The 26,242-nt window shown below is 36.7% G+C and overlaps 1 protein-coding gene across 5 annotated transcripts in view; it reads right to left on the bottom strand.

Moving 5' to 3' along the window:
• TMPO (thymopoietin) overlaps positions 1 to 25,853 on the bottom strand; it is a 28,623-nt gene extending 2,770 nt beyond the window's left edge. The window contains exons 1-8 of one of the 5 annotated variants that reach the window (XM_069581047.1): positions 22,965 to 25,853; positions 15,716 to 15,842; positions 13,431 to 13,589; positions 8,136 to 8,233; positions 1,941 to 2,060; positions 1,746 to 1,841; positions 1,213 to 1,323; positions 162 to 250 (exon numbers count right to left, since the gene is read on the bottom strand). In XM_069581047.1, coding sequence (XP_069437148.1) covers positions 162 to 250; positions 1,213 to 1,323; positions 1,746 to 1,841; positions 1,941 to 2,060; positions 8,136 to 8,233; positions 13,431 to 13,589; positions 15,716 to 15,842; positions 22,965 to 23,243 — 1,079 coding nt within the window. In that variant the 5' untranslated portion in view covers positions 23,244 to 25,853. Of the gene's footprint in view, positions 1 to 161; positions 251 to 1,212; positions 1,324 to 1,745; positions 1,842 to 1,940; positions 2,061 to 8,135; positions 8,234 to 9,778; positions 12,457 to 13,430; positions 13,590 to 15,715; positions 15,843 to 22,964 lie in introns of those variants that run through there. The other 4 variants (XM_069581048.1, XM_069581050.1, XM_069581051.1 and 1 more) reach the window with 4 other exon arrangements.
• Positions 25,854 to 26,242: the final 389 nt, after the last annotated feature.

Below are 26,242 nucleotides of genomic sequence, written 5' to 3'. Positions count from 1 at the left end.
ATTTCTGATTATATATGAATATATAAAATAATTATGTTGTATACCCTAAGTTTATACAATTTTAATGTATCAAATATACTTCAATAAAGGTGGGAACAAATAAATAAATAACAATGCCCTAATAGAATACGTCATATACTTGTTTCAGTGTATGTGAATACCTAATTCCTGTTGGTGTAGCTGCTTCAAAGGGAAACATTTCCTTAAGAATATCCCTTTCTACTCTTCTTTCCTCTGTTTTTTCTCCCACCTATTAAGAAACAAACAACCACAAGTTAAAATTTAATATAAATGCACAGATTAGAACATAATTTTAAACAGAAGTTACAGAGAACAGAATGTACTTAAATCTATCCAACTTTTACAACTGCCATTTTAAAATTCATTATTGCTTAATTATCCATGCATTTCCAAAGCTCTTCAAATTTCCTCAGTGTGAAGATATGTTTATGTTGTAATGGGGATCACACATTCAAAAACAAAAAAATAAAATTCAACAGCTAATATGGCAGTGTTAAGTTCCCTCTGATACTTTTCATTAGCATTAAAAGTATATTGTTTCTTCCTGTTAATTTTGTAATAAAACAAATGATCAAATATAGAATATATAAAATTAACATAGTTAACAAATTTTAGTATATGCTTTTAACTACAGTCAATCCAGTCTTCCTAACTTAAGAAACAAAATGATTTTTTAAAGAACCCGATTGCTTTGCTAAATTACCGTTATGCCCAGATCAAAATAACCTTTGATGAAGAATCATTAAAATTATATCATGCAGTTAGTACTTTAAAAAGCTTAATTTTATAAGAGTTAATTCAAGTATTATACAAAGGCACTGTAAAGTCCCAATACCTGACCTTTCAATGAAAGATAGTATAGCTTCCCCCATAGCCCAAGTAACACCTTCAACTCAGATCCATTTTAACAGAGGACATATTAGAAGCAGCACATAAATAACCACTCCCTTGAAAAATGGAACTTAAAGAGGCACATAGTAGCAAGAGGATAGTATTAGCATGTCATACTATATTAGTTACTTTTCACTGTCACTAATAAAGTATGCCTTCAAGATAATATATGCACATATACAGACACACACACCCCACCCAATTAAGAAAGCGCCACTCCCTCCCACTCCAAACAACAAATATAAATATTTCTTCATTAAAAGATCAATGATAGCATCGATCTAAATTTTATTCATTTACTTCAGCTCTTGTCAATGGTTTCTTTGGTGTTCTTCTGGGTATGTCTGAGAATTCAGTGATTGGCAGAATAGGAGCTGCATGCTTGAAATTTCCAGTCACCCTATTGACAACCTGCCAAGATTCAAATTATTCAGACTCAGAATTATCCAAACAAAACAAAGACAACGTTAAAAGAAAAAAAAAAGATAGTCGATTTCTATAATATTTGAAACTTTCCCTTAGTAAAAATTTAGGCATAAAAACCTAAAATAACTATTCAGTGTTTCATATGTGAAGGAAGCCTTATCATTCTTTAAACATGTTAGCAAAAAAGTATCCTTATAACACTAAGGATTCTTGAACAATGAACTATATATATATTTAAATGGCTATATTGAAAAATTCTAAAATTCAGAATTTATATGGGGGAAATGAATTTAAAGTATGCTTAAAAACATTTAAGTTTGAAGTTTGTCAAAATTTACCACCTCCCCAATTCTAATTAAAGGGTAATTTACAAAAAATACCACTTGTATATTATGAAACATATTTACTAAGGTTTCGTTGCTTGAAGCCATTATAGTTTCAGCTATGGGAGTACTCTCTGAAATTATTGCACCATCTATACGAAAATGTTCTGAAGTTTCCACCTGTTAGTTTGAAAACAAAATAAAAACAATAAATATAAAATAACCACTAAGACCCTACCAATCTGAAAACCCAATTCTAGGCAGTAAGCCTTGCATCACCCTTTTCCTCGGAGTTCTTCTTGACCCTCTTGTAGATTCCCTAGTTAATGCCTGCAGAGGTCCGCCTTTTGAAGATCCACTTGTCCATTCAGTCTCAGTTACTCCAGCTTGAGAATAGCTCTATTCAAGCATCGACACATTAAAAAGTCATATTCTAACATCAAAACCTTAATAATGATGGCCATATTAGCCCACTAAGAATCCATTAAGTTTCTAAATGCCAGCATTTGAAAATAACACTCTGCCTTCCAAGTATCACTAAATGTAATGACTGAACAGATATGCAGGCACCAGAAAACACTGAAAATATGGTAGAGTCCAACTAAAGGAGCTCACATATTATAATAAAAGTGAGGGTGGGGGAACACATTAATTTATCACTGGCTCCTTTTGTGATGTGTTGTTCGCTATATGGCTCCAGTATCATAGCTGCATCTCTGGCTGTCTAAATAAAAAGCAGGCTGATCATGACTTGTAAGAAAGTCATTTATTATATATAAGAAGCTAATTTCCTTTTAAAAACAAAACATACATTTCATAATTGTTAGAAAAGATTAAACATTAGTCTTATTGTGTGGTTAGGACAATTTAAATAGAATCACGTGAAAAGCACTAGATTAGTGCCTCTACTTGAAGTTTTTGTTAAAATGTAGATTCTGATTCAGTAGCTCTGGAGTAAGGTTTGAGAGTCTACATTCGAAGTATCATCTTATTCAACTTTGAAACCTCTATTACCAGAGGATTCTTTTAAATTCTTTTAACTAGGGTACGCCCATAAATGATTAGTTATACTAGAATATGCCTAAATTGTCACTTCTGCTTTTAAGCTAATATTTTATATAGATAAGCCATGTTTTTATATCCAAGTTAGTGTCTACTGATTTTAAAGACAGAAATATATTTCACTCTTATCTTAGGACAAGAATAGTCATCCAATAAGTAAGTTCATTTGGTTGGAAGCATTACTACCAAAACACCACAAGGTACACACTTTGTCTCACACACCTGGTTTTGTATTTATCTCTATTTGGAACTTTCCCCCTTTGACTCATAATCTGAACCTTTGGGTTTCTTTTCCTACTACCAATAGGAATAATCTGCTGAATGTAAACAATGTCAGTCAAAAGACAAATCTGTAAACAAATTACACACATATATAACGTGTGTGCATGTGCTTTGTTGCTCAGTCATGTCTGACTTTATGACCCCACGGACTGTATCCTGTCAGGCTCCTCTGTCCATAGATGCTTCTTAATAGTTAAAGTTTCTGGTTATCTGAGTAGCATGGAACACCAGTTTTAATCTGAGGTTCTCAATCCTGGTGGCACAGTATCATCTAGGAAGCTTTTAAAAAACACCAAATGCCCCAACCCCACCTTTGACCAATTAAGTCAGAATCGCTTCTAGACTGGCCTGGGCTTAACAAAATTTTATAGCTCAAAGGGATTCTAATCTGTAGCCAGGGTTGAGAATAACTGGTTTAAGACAATGTAACTGACTTATTATGCATTTCAAAGTCAAGTATTTTTTTTCAAACTAATTCCAACACTGCTACTTCTTTAATAATCAATTAATTGCTCAAGGCCAATAAAAATAATGAGTACTTTAAAAAGACCAAATATTTTACCTATAACCATGAAGGTAAATGAGTGAAGAATCATCCTTTTCCCTTAAAACTGGTTATTTACCAAATTCTAGGAGTTTCCATTTGTTTTATTCTGAATAAATAACTGAGATAATCTCATCAAAATTTTACCAAACATCTACTGAAACTATTACAGTTTATACAAAAAAAAGTTTACATTTTAAAAATTAGTTATCTTTGACAGTAAAGGCCAAGTTCCATTTAAAGATTTTTAAATTTTCTTTCCTGGAAGAAAACACAAGAAACTTATTGGTTGCCTATGGGAATAGCTGGCAACAGGGTAAGGAAGGACATTCTTCACTATAAATTATTTATGCTTTCTCTGGATCAGGTTTATTAAGTTCTCTGCTTGAGGACTGTCAACCAATTTTTATTAGTTCTTGACTATCACTATCTAATTTATTTAGAATTAATCATCTTCACAGAAAACTATCTTTCACAGTGAAAGTTAGTTTTCTGTGAAGATGATTAATTCTAAAAAAAGAAAATTTTTTTTCTACCAGAATCCACTATGAAACAAGTGACTTTCAGAAGTATAAATAAAAACAAATTACATTCAGTAATATAACTACTTCAAGTAAGATCGACCAAATAACTACTGACTGAAGAAACTCATTGTTATGTAAAATTAGTAGTTAATGTGACTGCTATATGCTCTGTGGTCAAGAATTGTAATGTCATCTATGTACAGCAAGATATTCTATAGAAAGTGGTCAATTTATCATGGAGACAACAGGAGGAAGAAACAAACAAACAAAAAATCTATCAGGTAAAAAGTTATTCAGAAGACATTAGGTAGTTGAGGCACATGAGAATGCAGGAACTAGGTTATTAAGGGAGGCTATATAAATCCCACTCAGTAAAAATACAAGCTCTAAACAAATTTATAACTAGTTTATAAAAAAGATAATCAGGATAATTAAAATCCACCTTACTAAGAACTACTGATTTAGGTAAAACATGACCAATATGGTTACTCATATTAACATCAAGAAACAAAGCAAAAATGGCACCATATTCCTCCAGGAGGGAAAGATACTCTTACACAGTACTTGTGGGAATTGAAAATGCTTCAACTTTTACACAGGGGAATTTGCTAGCACCTAGAAAAACTGCCCAGTAATTTCACTTCTACATTTCATAAACTGACTAAAACATGCTCGTTGGTTCACCTTCGCATCATTCAGAATACCACATAACGGAAAACAATCCAAATATCCACCAAAAGGAAAGCTGGTGGTTGAATAAATTACAGAAAATCCATAAAACGCAATACCATGCAGTGGTACAAAACAATGAGGAGGATGGCTCTACTATATCCTGTTATGAAGTGACTCCCCAGGATGTGTTCAGATTAAGAACAGAAAGACAGAAATGTGCAGTGTAGGCTGTCTTTTTTATAAGGAGGTGAGTGTATATAATAATAAAGAGATAAATGTATTATTTATCTGTATTTAAAAAAAGAAACAAAAAACAACCAAAATTTAATAGAAATAGTAACCTATGAATAGAAAGAACAAAGACAGAAGCCAGATTTCTGACTCTTCTTTTGCCCAAATAAAACCACATATATTCTCAATAATTTAAAAAAAAAACACCAAAGGACAAAAAAATTCTTTCAAGTGACTTTAAGCATAATATTTTGATTTTATATCCTTGACATAAGAAAAACTGCCCCCAATCTGAAACTGTAATTAGCAGTTTTACTATTAGTAGTAAATAGCGTTATTTAGAAACATAGTGAAAATTACATAAGAAGCTATTAAGAACCAAGATACTCAGCATAATAGAAGAGAGTCAGAAGTTTATAAGACCTAGAAAATAGCCTACATTCAAGTTTCTCAAGTTGAGAAACTCATGACCTATTTTCTCTTTCTAAAAAATAAGTATTCCTAGCTCTACTCAGGCGTCCCTAGTGGCTCAGACAGTAAAGAATCTGCCTGCAATGCAGGAGACCTGGGTTCGATCTCTGGGTTGGGAAGATTTCCTAGAGAAGGGAATGGCTACCCACTCCAGTATTCTTGCCTGGAGAATTCCATGGACAGAGGAGCCTGGCAGGCAACAGTCCATGGGATCGTAAAGAGTTGGACACGACTGAGCAACTAACACTTCCACACTTTCACTAGCTCTACTCACTGAGAAAGCCCAGAACAATGACAACCCAGCAGGAAAGAACTCCCTGGCATCCAGGTTGTAGGTAGGTCCCAAATAATATTTTTCACTAAAAAGATTAGGAATTCTTTGGAAAAAATGACTGACTTATAAGAGGCAGGAAATATAAATGAGCCCAGGACTTCTTACTGTGCCAGAAAACAAGAAATTATCGAAGACAAATGGGGTCAATAAAAGAGAGAAACCAACTCAGTAATTCCCAGCAGCTACAGATGGCATAATTTGAACGTGAAAAAAATGACTGCAATTGATCATATATCAAATACATAAAAACCATACTAGTAAAAACATATTATTGATCACCTTTCAAAATGACTAGGGCACTTAACTTGAAAACTGGCAAATAAAAGGCATGTAAGCAGTTATCCTGGCTCTCCTACATGAATTTTATTTCCAAGTAACTAAGCAATTCACAAGGGGAAGTTCTTTATAAAGGAATTCTAGTTATATAGGTAAAAATACAAGTCACATCCCAAGTATTAGTTGTGGCTAGAGGCTACCTAATGAATAGCAGATATAACACATTTCCATCATTACAGAAAGGTCTATTACATAGCCCCACTAAAAGTCTAACTCCCAGTCTACTGGAAATACAGGACATAAAATAATGACCCTTGAAGAAGCAATCTGCCAAATCCACAAAGTGAGAAATTCTGTAGAGAACTAATCTTGTTTCAGCACCAAACAAATGGAGGGAGGGAAAACAGTTACAGCGGAAATAGCTACAGACTTAAGACAAACCCTAAAACACCGAGTGATATGTGGAGTTTGTATGCAACTTAATTTGAGTAATTCAATCATGAAAGAGACACTTCTGAAACTGGAGGTGATTGTATGAAGAATGTATAGAGCTTTGAACACAGATATGAAAGAATTATTTACACACACACACACACACAATGCCTCTATCATTCCAAATAAAAATAAAATCCAGCTATTATCTTTTAGAGATATATACTGAAATACTGACATTTTAATGTGTGAAATGAGAGGTGGTTGGAGATTCGTTTTAATACACTTCAGCAACAAACAACAAAACCAAAAACACTAAAAACACTGCAGGGTGCAGATGAAGATAAAACTGGTAAAATGTTAACTGTTGAGGTTCTGTGAATGGTCAATTAAACTCTTTCCTCTACTTTTCTATACAATTTAAATTTTGTATAATAAAGCCATCATCTAAATCCTGCCTGCCATCTCCTAAATGTACTTTCTCCTTTCACTATCTATCCTGTCCTTTGATTTAGATGCCTCAAGTCAAACAATTACCCCTTGAACCATATTTAATACCATCCTCCCAACCTCAACCTCTTTTTAACCTGGTATTTGACAAATCAAGGCATTCTTGTTAGCACTACACCATCTTGCCTACATTAACTGGACCAAAGTTTTCCATGTCTGTCTATTTCAGTGCTCTTCACCAGATCTTCCTAGTTTCTCTTTCTTTGTTATTTCCTTATTCTTCAGTGTGCCCCTGCAGCTCTTCCCTGGCTATAACAGATAAAAGGACAAAATATTTATTCCAGTCTTTGTTCAATATTAAACAAAATCTTCTTTCATTCAAAGTTCTATACATTGTCCATACAGTCACTAAGCTTGTTGCTAACAAACAAATCCGATATTCAACCTAATTACATCAAACTAAGAGAAACAGGGCTTAGGAAATCAATAACACTTCCACTGAGGATGTGTGACTTAAAAAATGACAAAGGAAGAATGAAAAAGATAAAGTCAATGAGACAGAAAAATGATAAGGAAAAGAACTTTAGGGATAGATCAATCCTTGATTAGTTAATACTTTGTAAACTGAATTCATTTATATCTGTGCTTAATTTTCCCTTAGTTTCTACATTTTCCTTTTGGAAAACTGCACCTTACCTCCCCTACGAAATGATGAATTTTCATCTAGAATAAGGAAAGAAAACAGTATGGTCTTAGGACCAGACTGGCTTCAGAACTAAGGGGAAAGCCACAGAATATAAGACAAAAAGAAAAGGAAAATCAAAGACCTAGAAACAGACACAAATATGAAACCATTACCCTGCCTTTTATCATAACAGAATTCCTCAGGGGTGTCTACCTTTTAAAAATACTGGCATTTCTCTTAAAAAGGCAACATGACTGGCTCTGAACCATGCTTAGCACAGAATCAAACACAAATGAGACATTTGCTAAACACAGCTTTTGCAGTAAACACAGGATACCCTACTGACAGAACACAAAAAGTTTAGACTTCCAGAGTCATTTAATGAACACTTTATTATTGAATGTGCTGGATTCTGGGTGTCAACTATTAACTACAGGCTGGGACACAGGCAGGTTAAGTGTTGTAGCAGATTACTTACACCTGAATACAGTGATCATAAAGCTAGAAATACCTGATTGTGCTCAACTCTTCTTTGCTTGAGTGTTACCGGAGTCTTTGCTCTGCCTTTCAGTGGTTCTCTCTTCTCAAGCTTGAGCTCTATTTTAGAGTCTGGAAATAACATTGGAGAAACCGTTACTCTCTGAAGTACACCATAAACTGTGTCATCCTAACATTACTTGGAACCCTGGTTTTTAGTTTCACTGATATGTAAAACAACTCTATTGGTATTATCTCAATAGACCCAAACTGGTTAACTGCAATATCTGTCTTTAAAAACTTTTCTTTCTCATCCTTATTTTATTCCATTTTTATGTCATCCACTCCATAATATGATCACCACTTCTTCCTATTTACTCTTTTTTTCTCCCCTGGGACTAACAGTCTGAAACAATGTAAAATTCCAGAGGCTTTTCACTGAAAACAATCTAGAAGTGAGAAAAGGACATTAAAAAACGCATCGTTACCATTTGTTTTGATACAGTGCATTATTACTATACAAAGGTTTTTAAATTAAAATTTAGAATGTGGAAGGGAAGGTGCTATAAGAATTTGAAGAATGAGAAAAACTTGTATGGTATCAAGCTGCTAACACAGTATTCTTGCCTGGAAAATCCCATGGACAGAGGAGCCTGGCAGGCTACAGTCCATGGGGTCGCAAAGAGTTGGACACTTTGTGAGTAATTTTTTTTTTCCCCAAGGAAGTATCTTATTCACAGAAAAGTACAACCAATCACAAGTCACTTCTCCTTCTTTCCATAATAAAGTAACATTTCTTTGAAGAGAAGCTAGTGTATATATTACTAAGCATATCACCATGATGGTTATTACCATAAGAATTCAAATACATGTATCTTTTTATATGGTTCAAAATCCCATTCTCCTAGTCTTGATTTTATCACCATTTGAGGGGCTAGATTTTTCAAGAGACTGATATAAATTTTAGGTAGCTTCCATACTTTTGTGGCCATTTATCAGTGTAACAAAATTAATGTTGTCACTTCTATTAACAAAAAAAATAATTACTTTATCAGAGACAGAAATGGAGTCAATTCTTAAAACAAAAGCTTTGTTTCCATGAAGTATGTGCCTTGCTAACTATTTAGACTAGTACTAGTCACTCCAGTCTACTTCAAGTTTCCCAAAAATAGTGATTTTTCCTTTTTACTATGTCAGTTCAGATAGTTCCATCTTTATTTAGGATTAACGTATCAACTCCATCCCCCCACTTCCTAGTAATTCTATTAATGGCTCTATTATCTATGGGACAATCCTTAACAAAGTCTTTTGTCCGTTAACTCAGAATCTTAAGAATTAGAAAGCACAAAGTAAAGAACCCAACAGTAGTTAGCAGAAATTTGGTTACACAAATTAGTCATCTGGTTACAGACTAATTTCTCTTACAAACTTAAATTTCAATAGCTGATAAAAAACATGATCCTCATGAACTATACTTCAATTAAAAAAAAAAAAACAACCCACAGTCCTCAAATAGGAAAAAAAACCAATCTGAATATTTTCAGCTATACCACTGGAATGTCAAGTGAGTTTCTATGAGGAAATGGAAAAGGCATGTTCATCCACAAATATCTAACTTGTTGCAACTCCAAGAATAAAACACACATACAACATGTTTGTGGAGACCACACAAAACTGTTCCAATTCAACAACTTTATTGAATTTGCAGAAGCATTCTACAGTTACACATTAAAAAAAAAAATCACAGAGTACTTAGTAGGTACATGTATACATGTACATTTCAAAAGACAAATAACAAAATTACTCCCAGTAAGCTGCAAAGATGGACAGGTTAATCTAAGAATATAGTAATAGCTGTAAGTCCCAAGAGACTGCATTTTGCTTATACTTAATCTACTATTTTCCATAAAAATACAAAGAAATTCAATAATCAAGTGCTTCTACAATTAGACTCTCTCATCTTACAATCATAGAAATGAAAACAAAGAATATACTGCTTTATATTGACACACAGAAACCGGTATACAGTATGATTTCTTATAACTTAAAAAAAAAGCTAATAAAGTTGCTTTGAAAATTTAGCTTAGATTAAGCCAAATCATCCATGAATTACTATACACCTTAGGAGTGTAAGTTCCATCTTTCTTACTTCACCTGACTATAGTTTTACAGTTATGGTGAGACTGCAGTATCCCAGAATACTATTGGTCTAGAGCAGTATTTCTCAAAGTGTGGTCTACCAACTGTTTGCTACCAGTCCATGAAAAAATGAGGCATTTGCACTGGAATGTAAATCAGCACTCTGTCTTTCTCAATAAAATTTTACCTCAAAAATAAACCCTGTCATTGGTCTAGATTCAAATTCTGGTACATGCTTATCTTATCTGTGGATAAGTAACAGTTCGTAGACTGGCACTTTGAGTTGCACTGATTTGGAATATTATGAACAATATACTGCAGACATCAGCAAAAACAACACAAGTGAGAAGAGAAAATATGTAGATAAGTTCTGGAAAGCAAAGAGATATTTAGTAATATTTAAACCACGAAGACTCAACTTATAATCTAGTTAATGGAATTTTCTTAAAGAGCTATAAGAAAACCTTAAAATCTTAAAATAGGAACAACTATTTGAGAAAAAAAATATGATCTAGAAAAGCTTTAAATTGTTAGTCTCATGCTTTCTATATATCCAACTTTAAAAAAAGGCAGTTATATGAAGGCAATTACCTTTATAGTGCAATTTAACTGGTAGAAGTTTGACAGTTTGGCATAAAAGTATTTCAAATTCCTAGAAAAGCTGCCAAGTTCCCCATATTAAAGATTACATAGATGTTTTTATTATTAATTTTACTAGTGTTTATTTCCATGCTTTTTAATTACTTTGAGTACTTCTCTTCCAAATAATGTTCCACCATTAAAGGGCGCAACAGCCAGCTTATTCTTAGAAGCTGGATTCATTTTGCAATCCTTTAGCCAGAGATGGCGGCGGCCTAAAGTGGAAGATCCCATGGTATGGGCAGCCATCTTTACCTCATCAAAGGCAGCTTCACAAAGGAATGAGGCTGCATCATATGCTCTGCTTAGCAATCCAAGTGCCTGGTGCGTGCAACTAGGATCTGAGCTAAGAATTTGTGCAGCCTGACTAATGTCTGCCTGCAGAGCCCGAACTACAAAGGCAGTGTGGGTTGCAACCTGCAATGCTGATGCTGCAGCTTCATAGGTTCTACAAAGTGCTAAGTCCAACTCTTTATCACAGGACTCAGTAGAAGCTGCCCGAATACCCGCTGGTGGAGTGGCATGAGAAATAAACTCTAGGATTTCATCATCTACTTTTGGAACTGATAATATCCGTGTTGCCTCTCTAGAAGAAACTGGATACTTGCATGCCAATGAAGGCAGCTGCCTATCAATTTGCTGCCACTCCTCTTCAATTACTTTTAAAATAGATTCATGGAAGGGGAAAGATAGTTCGGGGGCATCTATTTTATCATGCTGTGACTGCTTAGACATTTCTATGCCTAAAGTAGTGAGCGAGTGAGAAACAACAGTTTTTGCAAAAGACATCAGTTCAGATCCAGGTGTATTTTGAAATGTTACAAAGGAACCTGAATCCTTTTCCTCTACTGACTTTTCACTGAATCGCGGTAATTTTCGTGGAGGAGATGATGGTTCAGTTTCTTGAACATTAGATGGACCAATTCTCTTCCATGTATTTTCTACATTGAGAAGGGGTGTAGCGTTAGAAGTCCCTGGCAAACTACCTCCTCCACCCTGGACCAATAGAGAATTGACATAATCTCTGATTGCCCTAGCAAGTGGTGGAGAAATTACTTGTGATTGCTCAGACTCTTCTAGTGCTTTCCTTTCACTGGAGAGAACTGAATGATCTGAACCACGGGACCTCTTGGTACATACTGGCTGAATTCCACTTTTCTCTCCAAAGTAAATATTTTCTACTGTGTCTTTATAGCAAGTACTGGTGGTTTCTTTAATCAGTGAAGGAGAAGCTGCAGCAGAGACCAACATGGCAGCGAGTTCATGCTGAGATGACGAAGAACTTTTCTCTAAACATCTATCATGGCTAGACTTGGAGGAAAGAAACCTCCCTCCAGAGGCTAACTTTTGGTCCCTGTCAGGCAAGGTTGTGGCAATAAGAGGTTCCCTAGGTAGGTCTCCCTTAGAAGAATGTACTTTCTTAGCTGCCTGTTGTTCTGTCCTGCCCAGAGGAGGACGGGTGGAGATTTCAGGAAAAGAAATAGCCTGAAAAAATCCACCAGAGGCAGTAGTTGGAAGTTCAGAAAAAGGAACAAAATCCCTAGTGGACTTCGCTTTCTTGTGTTCTTTCTTCTTTCCTGTAGAGGCAAAAGAGGCAGGAAGTTTAAGCATTACTTGTGTTTAATCTGATTCTACTCTCTGCCTCTTTGCTAACATAGTGGTGTTGAAGGAAAAGACTATATTTCATACTCAGAACAACCAATCTGACAGATTGCGCCCTGACAGGCAATGCTTATAGAGATATAAGCAATCTGAGTCATTACATAGTCATGAGTTAACAAACAAGTCATATAAATTAAAAATTTCTAAGTGTCAAGTGGTCATATTTTAAAAGGTTGTTTATTTCACATACTACTTGAAAAATATTTATATACCACGGCCAATTTTCCTTAAAATAGCCCACAAAAAATACGTCAAATTTACTATAGTTGTCTTGAAATCAGATCTTCTAGCAAAAATTACAAATTTAAATGCGTATCAATAGAGAACAGAGAAAACATGCCATATGTAAATACTACTGCTATATGAGAAATAAACCAGACATATGTAATAAATCAAGAAAAGATTTTAGTAATATAACACAGAATAAAGAAAAACAAGTGGCAAGATTTAGCATGATACCACATTGATTTTTTAAAAAGTACAAAATAATACCATAGGCAGATGTATATGAAAAAGTATTTAAAAATAGGCTGCAAAAATAAGGATCAAATTAATGATAGTGTTTGCTTCTGTGGAGACGTTACTCGGAAAGGGTAAGCGGGGAAACTGTCTCTACTTGTAACACTTTTTCCTCTTAGATGAGACTTGCAGCAAAAAAGGATACTTGGCAATTTTATGTGACAAAAATCAGACATGGGTACTTTTCTGTTTCTTAGAATTCTCAACAAAAGGTATTAAATTACTTGGAGGACTAATGATAGGAGCAAAATCTATGTATATCTTGGTAATATTATCTAAAATTTTACCTTCTTCATGTTTATCATATCTGATGAATCTGAAAAATTTTTATTTTTTGATTATATAGTTTATTAACATCACAGAATTTTACCTTCTTCATTGTCACTGTATCTGTCAGAGTCATTACTTCCATTCTGTCTTGTGTTTTCCACTGAAGAAGAAATTGTTGGCAGAGGAGTAGAAGATCTAGATTCTGTTCCTTGTTCCCTCAGTTTCAACAGCTTCTTCTCATATAGTTTCCTGGTTGTTCCTGCATTAAGGCAGAACTTGCTTTATTACTTGTATTGTCTTGATTTAAGATTCAGCTCAGACATTATCTTTAGAAACATTAAAATATTACTTTTCACTGTTTCTTCTTCTAAACTTAAGTGCTTAAAGTATTTTCTAAAACAGGTTTTTTCCTGAGATTTTAATACATGATTATAACAATGATTTTTTCTTTTTAGTAGCATGGGATACACAATAGATTGATTTAGCTCTTAAGGACATCCTACTACTGAAGAGCCACATATGACTGAGTACCTTTGATTGAAAAGTTTTGAACTTTGTGTAATTTTTCTAGTACTATGTAGTGAGTGTTGTCACTTTAGTCGTGTCTGACTTTTTGTGACGCTATGGACTGCAGCCCACCAGGCTTCTCTGTCCATGGGATTCTCCAGGCAAGAATACTGAAGTGGGTTGCCATTTCCTCCTCAGGGGTCTTCCCGACCCGGGGATAGAACCCACATCCCCTACATCTCCTGCACTGGCAGGCAGGTTCTTTACCACTAGCGCCACCGTAGTATTTGCCTTTGTAGAAAAATGTTTATAAATAGACTGTACTCTAAACTATTATGATTTAAACCCCACAATTCTAAGAGATTAATATGCCTATAAAAGGCCATTCAGTTATGGAAAAAGCCCTATAAGTCAGATTTTTAAAAATTCAATATATTTGACACACAACACAGTAAACTTAAGATGTTAAATCATAAATATACTGCTGCAGTAAAAATAACCTTTTATGGAAAATGTCTTATAAACAGAAATTACACACCAATTAGATAGCAAAATAAAATTGATTATAAATAATTTAGTTAAACATCAGTGACAACTTAAAACCAAAAATAAGTTTTACACTAATGTATGTCTTTCCCTGATTTCTATAAGAGGAATAAAATGATAAACATGTTTTCTGGAAACAATGTGCATCTCAATGCTATGTATAAAGTAGTCTTAAGAGGAAAAGCTGGGGAAGGGGAAATAGCTGTACTTAGTGTTTCAGTTATATAAGATAAATAAGTTCTAGAAATCTAAGTATGGCTTGGGCTATAGTTAACAATACTATATCACATCCTTGAAATTTGCTAAGAAGGTAGATCTTTGCTCTCACCACACATACGAGAAAACCATATGAAGTGACAGATACGTTAATTAGCTTGATTATGGTGATCATTTCACAATGTACAGTAAAACAGCAAGTTGTATACCATATATGTACAACATCTGTTTGTCAATTACACCTCAATAAAGATGGGGAAAAAAACAAACAACTGGCATATCAACATGTAATTTAATATGCTTGATACACAATACACAGGTTCCAGCATCTCCTTTTATAATTTTAAATGAAAAATATAAAAAGTGTATTCATTGTCTGTTTCTAATTATATTAATAGGCTTACTATCATCCATTTGGAAGCAGTACATTCTTATTTGCAACTACACCTATAGATAAAAACTCACAAATCTACAGAATTCAAAATTTTATATAACTTAGAAGATCAAATAGAACTTTCTCATCTTTAGTTTTTTGCCAACACCCTCCAAAATTAAGGCATATCACCCTTGCAAACTTAATGACTTAACAATAACCAAATGATGAAAATCCAGGGTATTTACTTTCAAGTTTTCTCTTTTCAGTTTGTTCTTTAGTGTATCCTTCTTGAATTACAATTAAGATAAGACTTTTTAAATCGCATTTTTAATGGTAACTAAAAGGGGGTACTATGCTGGGAACTGAATAACTTGAGTTATATTAACAAGTCTGTCAGTAACTTACTGATTTGGATTAATCTGGCCAGCTATGTTACCTCAGATTTTCCTCAACTGTTATATAAGACCCATTATGTCTCACCAAGCAATATGATATGGGCACAAAACGAAACAATCGCAACAGAGTAATCTTGAGGATTATATAGTTAAGATTATATAGTTCAGTTACCTAATTATATTTTCCCCCATCTATATTTATATTTAGGGAAACTGAAGTCCTGGTCATAAAAATAATTAATGACAGACAGGCCCTTAGAACAAAAACTCTACCTGCTAGACAAGAGGGGAAAACAATTTGGGGGACTGCTTCATAAAAAGATACTTAAAACTTAATCAGCTTACCCACAATAGGACCAGGGTTCACTCCGTATTTCACAAGCTGATCCAGAAGATCTTCATTAGAGAGCTCTGTTACATCTAGATCATCTTTATCTTCTGGTCTGGGTTTATCAGTTTTCTTTGTGGCTTTCTGTAAACAAAGTCCAGTTATCAATTTCTAATTAAAATTTCCAAATTAAGAAATTTTCATTTACTATATAACAGTGCATATAATAAACATGCAAATTTATCTTCAGGCTAACTTATACTACAGTAGGGCTTAGCAATTTGATTAATTCAAAAGCAACTCATTATTCAAAAGTATTTTGTAAGTTCAATTATAATTATACAAACCTAACAAGGCAAGCAAGTAACTCAAATTTTAGTTATTACTGTTAAAACAGTCAATTTTGGTTAACTTATCTAAGAAGAGGTGATGGTACCAAAAATTTCAAAGAGCAAGTCTGGGTCTGAACATTTTCATTCAGATATTCGTAAATAACAATTTACTACTGGCTTTTCAATAATTCTTGACAGTTTAAATCAGCAAACTTTAAGACTTTACCATAAAGATTTAATCATGTTATGCATGAAAATGATTGCTTTCAAACAAGCATACTGGAATTTAAGAAGCCCAAATGGATATTCTTTTTGTATATAGTGACTTTAGTAGCCAGTTTTTTGACACATGAAGGAAATCAGACTTTATGAATACCTATCACCTCTGTTACTGCTTTGTTGCCACACAATCTACATGACCATTTCACTAAGACTAGCTGAAAAATGTGGAATAAACACAGATAAACAAATTTAAAGGTGGTTTTCAAAATAATTTAAGGAATAGCATTATTTACTGGAAAAACTATATAAACTTCCAAGGTTAAACAGGGGAAGGAAATGAAAGTCTGGTTACCTTTTAGGGTTGTGGCAAATAGCTTCACAAATGGCTCAGTAATCCCAGAAAGCATCAGAGTACTGAATATAAATGGTTGTTTAAATAATGGCCACAAATATCAAAGTCAATGTAGGCCCAGATTACTATTTAAGGCACAAGAGTCAATACTGCATCCTAGAAATACTTTATGCAAAATGGTGAAAATCATAAAGTTGTATGGGCTGTTTACTTTCCAATGATGTGGAGGGGGAAAGAAAAGCCAGGCAAATAATGTACTAGAATTTGTTTTTCAACCAAATAAAAATGTGAAATAACTTTATATAAAGAGCATAAGTTATGACCAACCTAGACAGCATATTAAAAAGCAGAGACATTACTTTGTCAACAAAGGTCTGTCTAGTCAAGGTGGGTTTTTCTAGTAGTCATGTATGGATGTGAGAGTTGGACTATAAAGTAAAGCTGAGCGCCGAAGAATTGATGCTTTTGAACTGTGGTGTTGGAGAAGACTCTTGGGAGTCCCTTGGACTGCAAGGAGATCCAACCAGTCCATCCTAAAGGAGATCAGTCCTGGGTGTTCATTGGAAGGACTGATGCTGAAGCTGAAACTCCAATACTTTGGCCACCTCATGCGAAGAGACCCTCATTTGAAAAGACCCTGATGCTGGGAAAGATTGAGGGTAGGAGGAGAAGGGGACGACAGAGGATGAGATGGCTGGATGGTATCACCGACTCGATGGACATGAGTTTGGGTAAACTCCAGGAGTTGGTGATGGACAGGGAGGCCTGGCGTGCTGCGGTTCATGGGGTCGAAAAAAGTTGGACACGACTGAGCGACTGAACTGAACTGAACTGAACTGAAAGAGCATAAAAAGAACAATGTCATCAACACGAGAAATTGTCAACACAATTTTTTAAGTGTCGGAAAAATTACCAAGGGTACTTTTAGGAAGCTTTAAAATTGTACTCATCTAGGATCATCAAACTCAAATCTCAAGCAACCTACACCTGGTATCAAAATAGCTTCCTAGAGTCACTAAGAGTTCTAGATATCAAATCCTTGAATTCTTTACAAAAGGCTTTAAAAAAAACCCAAAAAGACCTAATCCTGTCACCTACTTGAATTTTCCAAATAGATTGGGAAGAAAAACTCCATTGTGTAACATAAATACTTTAGGTATAGATCACTTGTAGAAAAAAATTCCTCCAACCACAAGGATATTAAAATTCTCTTAACATCTATGAATTTCAACGTCTGGATGCAGCCTGAGGTTTTCAAGAACTCTATCTTTGGTGCTCATCACATTCAATACTTAGTTTCTATTAGTTATCTGTACATATGCTTTACTTTTTCCAGATGATAAACTCCTTCAGTCTGGTCTGTTAGCAAAATCTCAGAACTTTTGGAAGAGTTGCCCCTATTTAAAAATATCTTACTCCATTCTGAGTCCTAATCATGGGCCTGAGAATCTTTATTCTAATGTGTAGTTTAGATAATTTTGGATGCAGCATTTAAGAGGATAACACAAAACAGGAGTACTGTCATATTGTAACCCAAGCATCTGAAATTAAAAAGAGTGCCTGACATAGGAAAAGGTCCCTGATAGATGTTTCGTTGAATGAATGAATCAAAGTGCCATCCAATGAAGGGGAAATTAGCCACTTATTAAAAAAAAATCAATTTCTTATTAAGAAAGAACAAAGCCTTAGCAAACCCAAGCAGGAAACCAGCGTCCTTACATTTTCCTGAAACAGTGAAAAACTACAGCTGTACAAAGAAATTTTGAGGAAGAGGCCAATAAACTCGCATAGTGCAGGTGTTCATATCACGACACCTGAGCTTTACTTTTAATGAAAAAAAAAAAAAAAAGTCCCAGAAAAGTAATGCCATTCTATGAAATATCAGATTTAATGAGAATATAAAAATTGGGAGTATACATATTTACCAAGTAGTGCAGTATACATGTTTATCAAACCAGCAGTTTCAACCAGGAAGAAGGAAACATTAGCTGCACCGATTTCTGCCTCCAACGAGCTTTGTTCCTTTAAGTAAATATGTAATCTGTTTCCTTTGGTCAAAAATATCAAGTACCAATTAGGTGCCAGGCACCACTCTCTAGTTTCTTCCCAACTACCAGACGATCTCTAATTTTTTTTTAACTTTAAAATCCAAAAGTTCTATATCACCTAATGAGCCACTCATTTAAATCTCTACCATTACCAGCAAAGATGCTGAAAAGTGAAAATGAAGTCGCTCAGTCGTGTCCAACCTTTTGCGACCCCATGGACTGCAGCCTACCACGCTCCTCTGTTCATGGGATTTTCCAGGCAAGAGTACTCGAGTGGGTTGCCATTTCCTTCTCCAGAGGATCTTCCCGAGGCAGGGAGCGAACCTGGGTCTCCCGCATTATAGGCAGACACTTAACCGTCTGAGCCACCCAGGAAGTATTAATATAACTTTATTACTATAAAACAGATTCTACTGAGCATTTATATACCAAATTGTGTTCTAAGTGCCTTACGTATTAACTTGAAAGAAACTGAAAGTCATTCAGTTGAGTCTGACTCTTTGCGACCCCATGGACTCTCTAGTAGTCCATGGAATTCTCCAGGCCAGAATACTGGAGTGGGTAGCCTTTCCCTTCTCCAGAGGATCTTCACAACCCAGGGATCAAACCCAGGTCTCCTGCATTGTAGGTAGATTCTTTACTGTCTGAGCCACAAGGGAAGCCCAACTTACTGAATCCTAAATATCCTACGCGATAGATACTTCCACTTTACAAGAAAGGAAACTGAAGCCCAAAGTTGTTTAGTTAACTCAAGCAATCTGCATACTAAGTTATATGGTAACACCTGAGCAGACTTTGTATACATCACTTTCACAAACTTACCTCATCCAATTCTGAATGTATTATGGTAAAACTGTATTGCTCTGGCATTAAAGGCAACAACATCCAGAAATCCCATGTTGTAACAGCTATCATGTGCTATAGTTGCTGAGTACTACATGCCTTCACAAATGCAAGCTCATGTAATCCTCAATCTAAATAGTTATTAGATTATTCCTATTTCAGATGAAAATTGAGCATCTGATAGGCACTGTTCTTTGCTTGAGATCATCTGAATAAGGGCAGACCTGGGATTTGAATCTGTAATTCTGAATCAGAAGCCCGTACCCTTAACACCTCACTGTAGGTGGTCCATTTATGATTTAACATTTACTATATAACATACTCCTCACTGTTCTGCTCCATGTCATTAAGTATTTGTTAAGAATTCATAATTCAACAGATTAGACCATTCAAAAATGCCATGCTCTCCTGGATACCGAATAGCTACAATGTTTTACACCCTGGAACTGAAAGGCAGACCATCACCTCTGTAAATGTTTATTTTTGTCGAAAATATCAGTAATTCCATCACCAGAAAATACTGGTTACCATCAAGATGGATGACACAGAAAGCTTAGAAAAAAGAAAACTAAAAACAAAAACCAAATTCTGAACATGTAAACATTCTGTCCTATCACACCAAGTGAACCTGCTCATGGCAGTGGCTGAAATCAAACAACTCCTTTAATTAAACATATTCTACATAAACCCATATGAAAATCGAAGGTATACACTATGTCCTTGGCCAAATCCACATTAATGTTTGTTTTAAAATGTTAAAAAATTCACCATTAAATTTGGCTTTCTCCTAAGTTATAAATATTCTTTTAAGAAATAGGACTCTAAGGACTTCCCCAGTGGGTCAAGGAGTTAAGACTCTGCCTTCCAATTCAGGGGGTACCAGCTGGATTCCTGGTTGGGGAATTCAGGTCTCACATGCTGCAGGGTGGGGAAAAAAATTAAAAAAATACAAACAAAAAACACCTGACTCTATACTGTTATTACACATAGGGCTAAAAATGACTGGAACGTAAACACTGTATATACAAGAGGAATAATTGTATAAAAAAGGAGAATAATTTCATATACCGATTATAAATAGCATACAGTATTCTTATAAATTCAATGTTTTTCCTATGCCTAATAAAAAAAATCAACCAGACCCCTCAGTTAAAATAGAACTCATTTTTTACTTAATGTGCTTTAAAACAGAAAATGATGTTGCTAACCAACTACCACTGTTAACCTTCTCAAGTTGTTGATACCATTGAGTCCAACCCAGGGTACACATTTCTGAGTTTTAAATGCACAAGGTAGAGAAAACTTACAGCTATGTCTATGATACAGTTGTTCTCTATAACGATTGAAACAGTAATTGAGATACACGTTACTGGACAAAGGTTCTTTTAAAAAGTTACTTTCTTTCACTCAGTTTATCTGCATGTGTGTATGCTCAGCTGCTTCTGACTCTTTTCGACCTTATGGGCTGTGTAGCCTGCCTGGCAGCCTGTCCATGGGATCCTTCAGGCAAGAATACTGGAGTGGGTTGCCATTTCCTCCTCCAGGGGGATCTTCCCCACCCAGGGACAGAATCTTAGTCTCCAGTGTTTCCTGCATTGGCAGGCGGATTCTTTACCACTGAGCTCACCTGGGAATCTCTATTTATTTGCATTGTGCTGACTAATTTGGATAAAGTTGGTAATTTACTGAGCTAATCCAAGAAATTAATTACAGTGGTTGGTAGGTCTACAGGAAACAAACTCTTGCAGTTAAGAGCCCATCATAGGAACTCAACAATGTTGGATAACTGAACTGAAAATAAAAATTTTTACATTCAGGTCTTCTTATACCCCAAACACAGGTCACATTGGGACATACTCTCTTCTAAAGTTGGAGAAAAAACATCAAAACTGAGATGGTTGTTTCTGTCGACAACAAATCATCATCAGAATAAGAGGAAATAATCCTATCACACACATACAACCAAATACTTTCACGATTCAAGAATGATACATTTGTACAGAAGACCAACATAGGAGTCTATATAAGATTAAGGAAAAAAAGTGCTGATTTAAATGGAAAATATTTCATTTTTCAGCCAAATTTTTACTAAAATATTACTTTTGTTTTCTGAGGGGCTGGGGAAAAACAGGTAAGGGATATCCTTTATTTCAAAAATAAATTTCTTCTTATGAAATACAGTGGCTTTTTTCAAATCCACAAAAATAAGGCATCAGAAACAATAAGTTGAGATTGAATTTTATTTATCAAACCAATATTTATTTGGCACTACCATATGCTAAATACCGATTTAAGACGTAAGATTTTCAATTTCTCTAAAGCCCAGGCTTAAAATTTAATTAAATCTACATGTGTCTATTATATCTTTCCTTCATTCCCATATAGGTAGTCCAGAAAACACACTGGATAAGTTTTTTAAAACTAAAGTTAAAATAACTTTGAAAGAAGCAGTCCTTAATCAGTACCAACAACTCCAAACTCCACTTTTAATGTTTTACAAAGCACTATACTTTACACCAATCAGTTTTAACCATATCCTATTATGATTTGAAGTGACAACCAGGCTTATTAATACTAACAAAACAGCACATAAAAACCCACCGAACAAAACCCAAAATATTCTCAAACAAAATGCGCATTTGCTGGAGCCAATCTGAATTCGGGATTAAATATTTCAAACTGCAACACCAACAAAGCAGAATGTCACGAAATAAACATTTCTCCTAATTCCAAAGGCTCTCCTTTCTTCACGTAAATACACCAAAACAACCAACCTTCCCAAACCATTAGTACCTAGGATTTTCAAATATTTGAGCGTCTCTCATAGGCTTTCAAAGATACATTTTTAAAAGTTTGCTGAATTTAGAGTAATGCTGCCCCGCCAAAAAACAGCCTGGTGCTAGCAAGGGGTAACCCCAACAGGAAAAACACAAATCGTTCAAAAAGCCCTCCTTATGCAAAGAAACATAAAAAGGCGGGAATTTCTTTATTTAAAAATTTGGTTAGATATCAGCATGTCACAAATTGCCCTCCAGGGAGCGCTCTGAGATCCGCTCACCAGTCATTTCGGTTAATAAAGCGGGAAAACGCTCGAGCGTAACCTGTAGCCGTTTCGAGCTAACCCTTCTCAGGGCTTTTCAAAAAGGGCTGGGAAGTCCCGGTCTCACCACCCGCTCCCGACGGCCGGGGGTGCAGGGACACCGACCTGTCCGCGCGCAACCCGAGGGCAAAGCTAACTTCACAGCCCACGACACACCACGGCCAAGACGCGCGCCCCGCGGCCCCAACTTCGGGGCTCTCCGCTCCGGCCCCTCCCCTCTCAGAGCCCGAGGCCAAGAGGCCGAGTCGGGCGTCCGCAGACCCAGAGGCCAGCCCCCTGGGCGGGTGGGGTGCCTATCCCGCCGCCGAGGCCCGAGGGGGCGCCCACTGCTCAACGCCCGCCTTTGTGGCCCCGGCCGGGCGTCCTTACCCTGCCGACGGCGGCGCGGCTGCGGCCCGCGACGGCGGCCCCGGAGCCGAGAACCGGGGTAGGTTCGCGCTCCTCGTCGCTGGAGAAGTCCGGGGGCCCCTTGCTGTTGGCGCTGGTGGCGAGCGGCGGCCGGTTGCGCGCCGTGAGGTGCTGCAGGTAGAGCTGCACATACACGTCTTTGCGCTGCTCCCCGGCCGGGAGCGTCACATTGTTGGCGACCAACTCACTCTTCAACTTCTCTTTCGTCAGGACCGAGGGGTCTTCCAGGAACTCCGGCATCTCGGCGGCGAATCCCCTTCCCCGCAGCCCTCACACCCTCCGCTCACGCCGGCGCGCTCGCTCCTCGCCCGCGGTGGGGGGCGCCGCGTTCCCGCCTCCGAGCCTCACGGCTCCCGGCCGGGACTGGCCCCTCGAAGCCCAGCGGAAACCCGCGCACACAAAGCCAAGCCAAAGGCGGACACAAAAGCCCCCGCAAGACAAGTGCGGCCCAGTGCGGCCAAGCCAAGAGTCCGCACCAACCCCAGCCCACACACCACAGCCAGGGGAGAGGATTCTTTTCGCCCACGCCCCAAGAAGGCGCGCCGCCATTGGCCTGCGGCCGGAGGAAGCGCGGCGGTGATTGGCGGGACGCCTCGCGCGGGTTCCATTAGCCGCGGCGCCCTGCGAGAGGTGGTGGAAACGCAGTTTAAAAGCCGCTCGGGCGGGAGCCCTTGAGTGTGGCCCGTTTCTCTTTCCTTTTTCCCTACCCTTAGACGGCGGTAAGGGACAAGTCGCACTGCTTTTTGTGCGCCGTTTCCTCTCCCCCTGCTGGAGAAGATGTCTTTCTCTCCGGGGTCCGTCGCCGCTAACGGGCCGAATTTCAGGGCAGCTGCGAGGACCTGGGGGCTGGGCCTGTCTCAATCCCGGGAAGAAGAGCCGCAGCCTTTCCTCCCCAAACGCTAGCCCTGAAGGGAAAGAAAAGAAGCGAGGCGTGCTCGTGGACGCTCATCTTCCTCGATTTGATTTACTAGGGGGGAGAGCGGGAGTTCAATCCCTGTCCGCTTGCGAACGCTTCTTTTGTTCCTGAAATTTAGGAAAAACCAGACCTCGACTACAAGGCACTTTAACCTGCCGTTGAATTTGTGACGAAATTGTCTTGCCAAATACTGCACTTGCCTCTTAACCTAAAGAAGGTTGGGGCATTCCTAAAGAATTTCATTTAGCTTTTTGGGCTCAACTGCATTTTTGTTGAGAGCCGTCTATGGGTTGGATCCCTCCACCCGTGAGTATCTTAAACCATAACTTAAACCTAAATGCTTAATAATGCAGCGAAATGAAATGATTTAGAAATGCCTTAATAGGCAATTTAAGATTACTGAGATAGGTGCATTCTAGATTTTAATCTTAGGGGAAGCCTAGTGATTTTATAATTAGGCCGGAAACACTAATCAGAGCCATATTAAGGATCCAAGTTAAAACCTGGTGGAGTCTCCGAAATTTGTTAAGATAAAAATGTCTTCTTGAAAACAAATACCATTGATAACAAATACATGTCTACCTTACCAATTTATATGTTTCAAGAAAAGAAAGGTGATCTTAGAATTAGGTTGTCTTAATCATTTCCCAAATTCTGACCTCCAGACTATGCTTTATAAGTTCCTCTCAAAAGAAAATTTATCTGATTTCTGCATGGTTAAGTTCTTGTAAATTTAAAGAACCTTCACCAAAAATGTTTCCTATGAATCAAGCCATTTTATTTTGTTGAAATGGAGACATTTCTAACCTAGAGACAATTTTACTAATTATTTTCTAAAAATTTTTAAAATTTACATGTATTTGAGCAATATTAAGATCAGGAATGCAAATTCAAAATTGTGTTTTAATTATCAAGTTGTTTCGAAGATTTTTAGATCGCAGTGTAAAAGTTACCTCAACCCCTACCACCAGCTTCGCTGAGTACAGAAACAAGTGTTTTATCTTAAGAGGGTGAAGTGAGCTGACAGGCAAACGACCATGATTTTGCAGTGACTGGTAACCCCACAAACGTACTCCGTGAGTGTGGGATGAGACTACAGTCTGTGGTGTGCCCTCCCACAGTTCAGTTACTTCTTTCCGTAGAGTCTTAACTTTAAAATGTGCGGAGCAAAAGTCCTGAGCATAATCTCTGCAAGGCCACAATTAATCGGTTTATTCTACCCTACTTAAATTAGCAAATTATCCTGTTAAGTGTTTACCTTACTAGTTGAAGGGTTTGGCTCTTGGCCTGACTGTACTTACAGATTTTAAAAGGTAGGTTTTGTTTTGAAAGGGTCAGAGTTACCAGGGCTAGATTTGATCTGAGGAGAGTAGATCATAGAAGGATCTCCAGGCTCTGGTAGCTAGTGGATCCTGACGTGCTTTCTCAGAGGAGGCGGCATCACTGACTGACACATGAAAATAAAAACCTACGTAAACTGTATGCAAATACAATGATGGAATCAGAGAGCCATATGGGAAAGCTATCAGGATACTATGCCTTTTTACCGTAGGGCCTTTGTAGTAGAAAATTTCCAGGCAGTTTAATCCTCCCTTTTACCACAAGCCAAAAAAGAAAAAAAGTCACCTGTTGAATCTGAAAGCTGTCTTATTTAATTTTTTGATTACTATACAATATTATTAATTTCAAGTGTACAACATAGTGATTCTATATTTTTATACATTATGAAATGATCACTGTACAAAGTTGGTAAAATATTTTTTACTATTAACTTATGTGCACATTACAACCCCCATGATTTATCTTATAGTTGGGAGTTTGTACCTCTTAATTGCCTTCCCCTCTGGCAACCACCAGTTCTCTGTATCTGAGAGTCTGTTTCTGTTTTGTTTATTCCTGTGTTTTGTTTTTCAGATTCCACATAAAAGTGAAATACATGGTATTTGTTTTTGTCTAACATTTTACTTAGCATAATACCTCCCAGGTCCATCCATGTTGCTATAAATGGCAAGATTTCATTCTTTTTTATGGCTAAGTATTCCTGTGAGAGTGTGTGTGTTTGTGTGTGAATGTGTGTCTGTATCAATGTATATCACATTTTCTTTATCCATTCATCTCTGGATGGACACTTGGTTTGCTTACATATCTTCAGTGTTGTGAATGATGCTGCAATAAACATAGGGGTGCTTTTTTTCCTCATTGTTTTCCGGTAGTGGAATTGCTAGATCATATGGTAGCTCTATTTTTAATTTTTTGTGGAACCTGCATACTGTTTCCGTGGTGGCTGCATCTATTTACATTCCTATCAGTAGTGCACGAGGAT

Source organism: Ovis canadensis, chromosome 3, assembly GCF_042477335.2.
Source record: "Ovis canadensis isolate MfBH-ARS-UI-01 breed Bighorn chromosome 3, ARS-UI_OviCan_v2, whole genome shotgun sequence".
Classification (NCBI taxonomy): domain Eukaryota; kingdom Metazoa; phylum Chordata; class Mammalia; order Artiodactyla; family Bovidae; genus Ovis; species Ovis canadensis.
The sequence above is the reverse complement of the archived record's forward strand: the minus strand, read 5'-3'. Positions and strand labels throughout refer to the sequence as shown.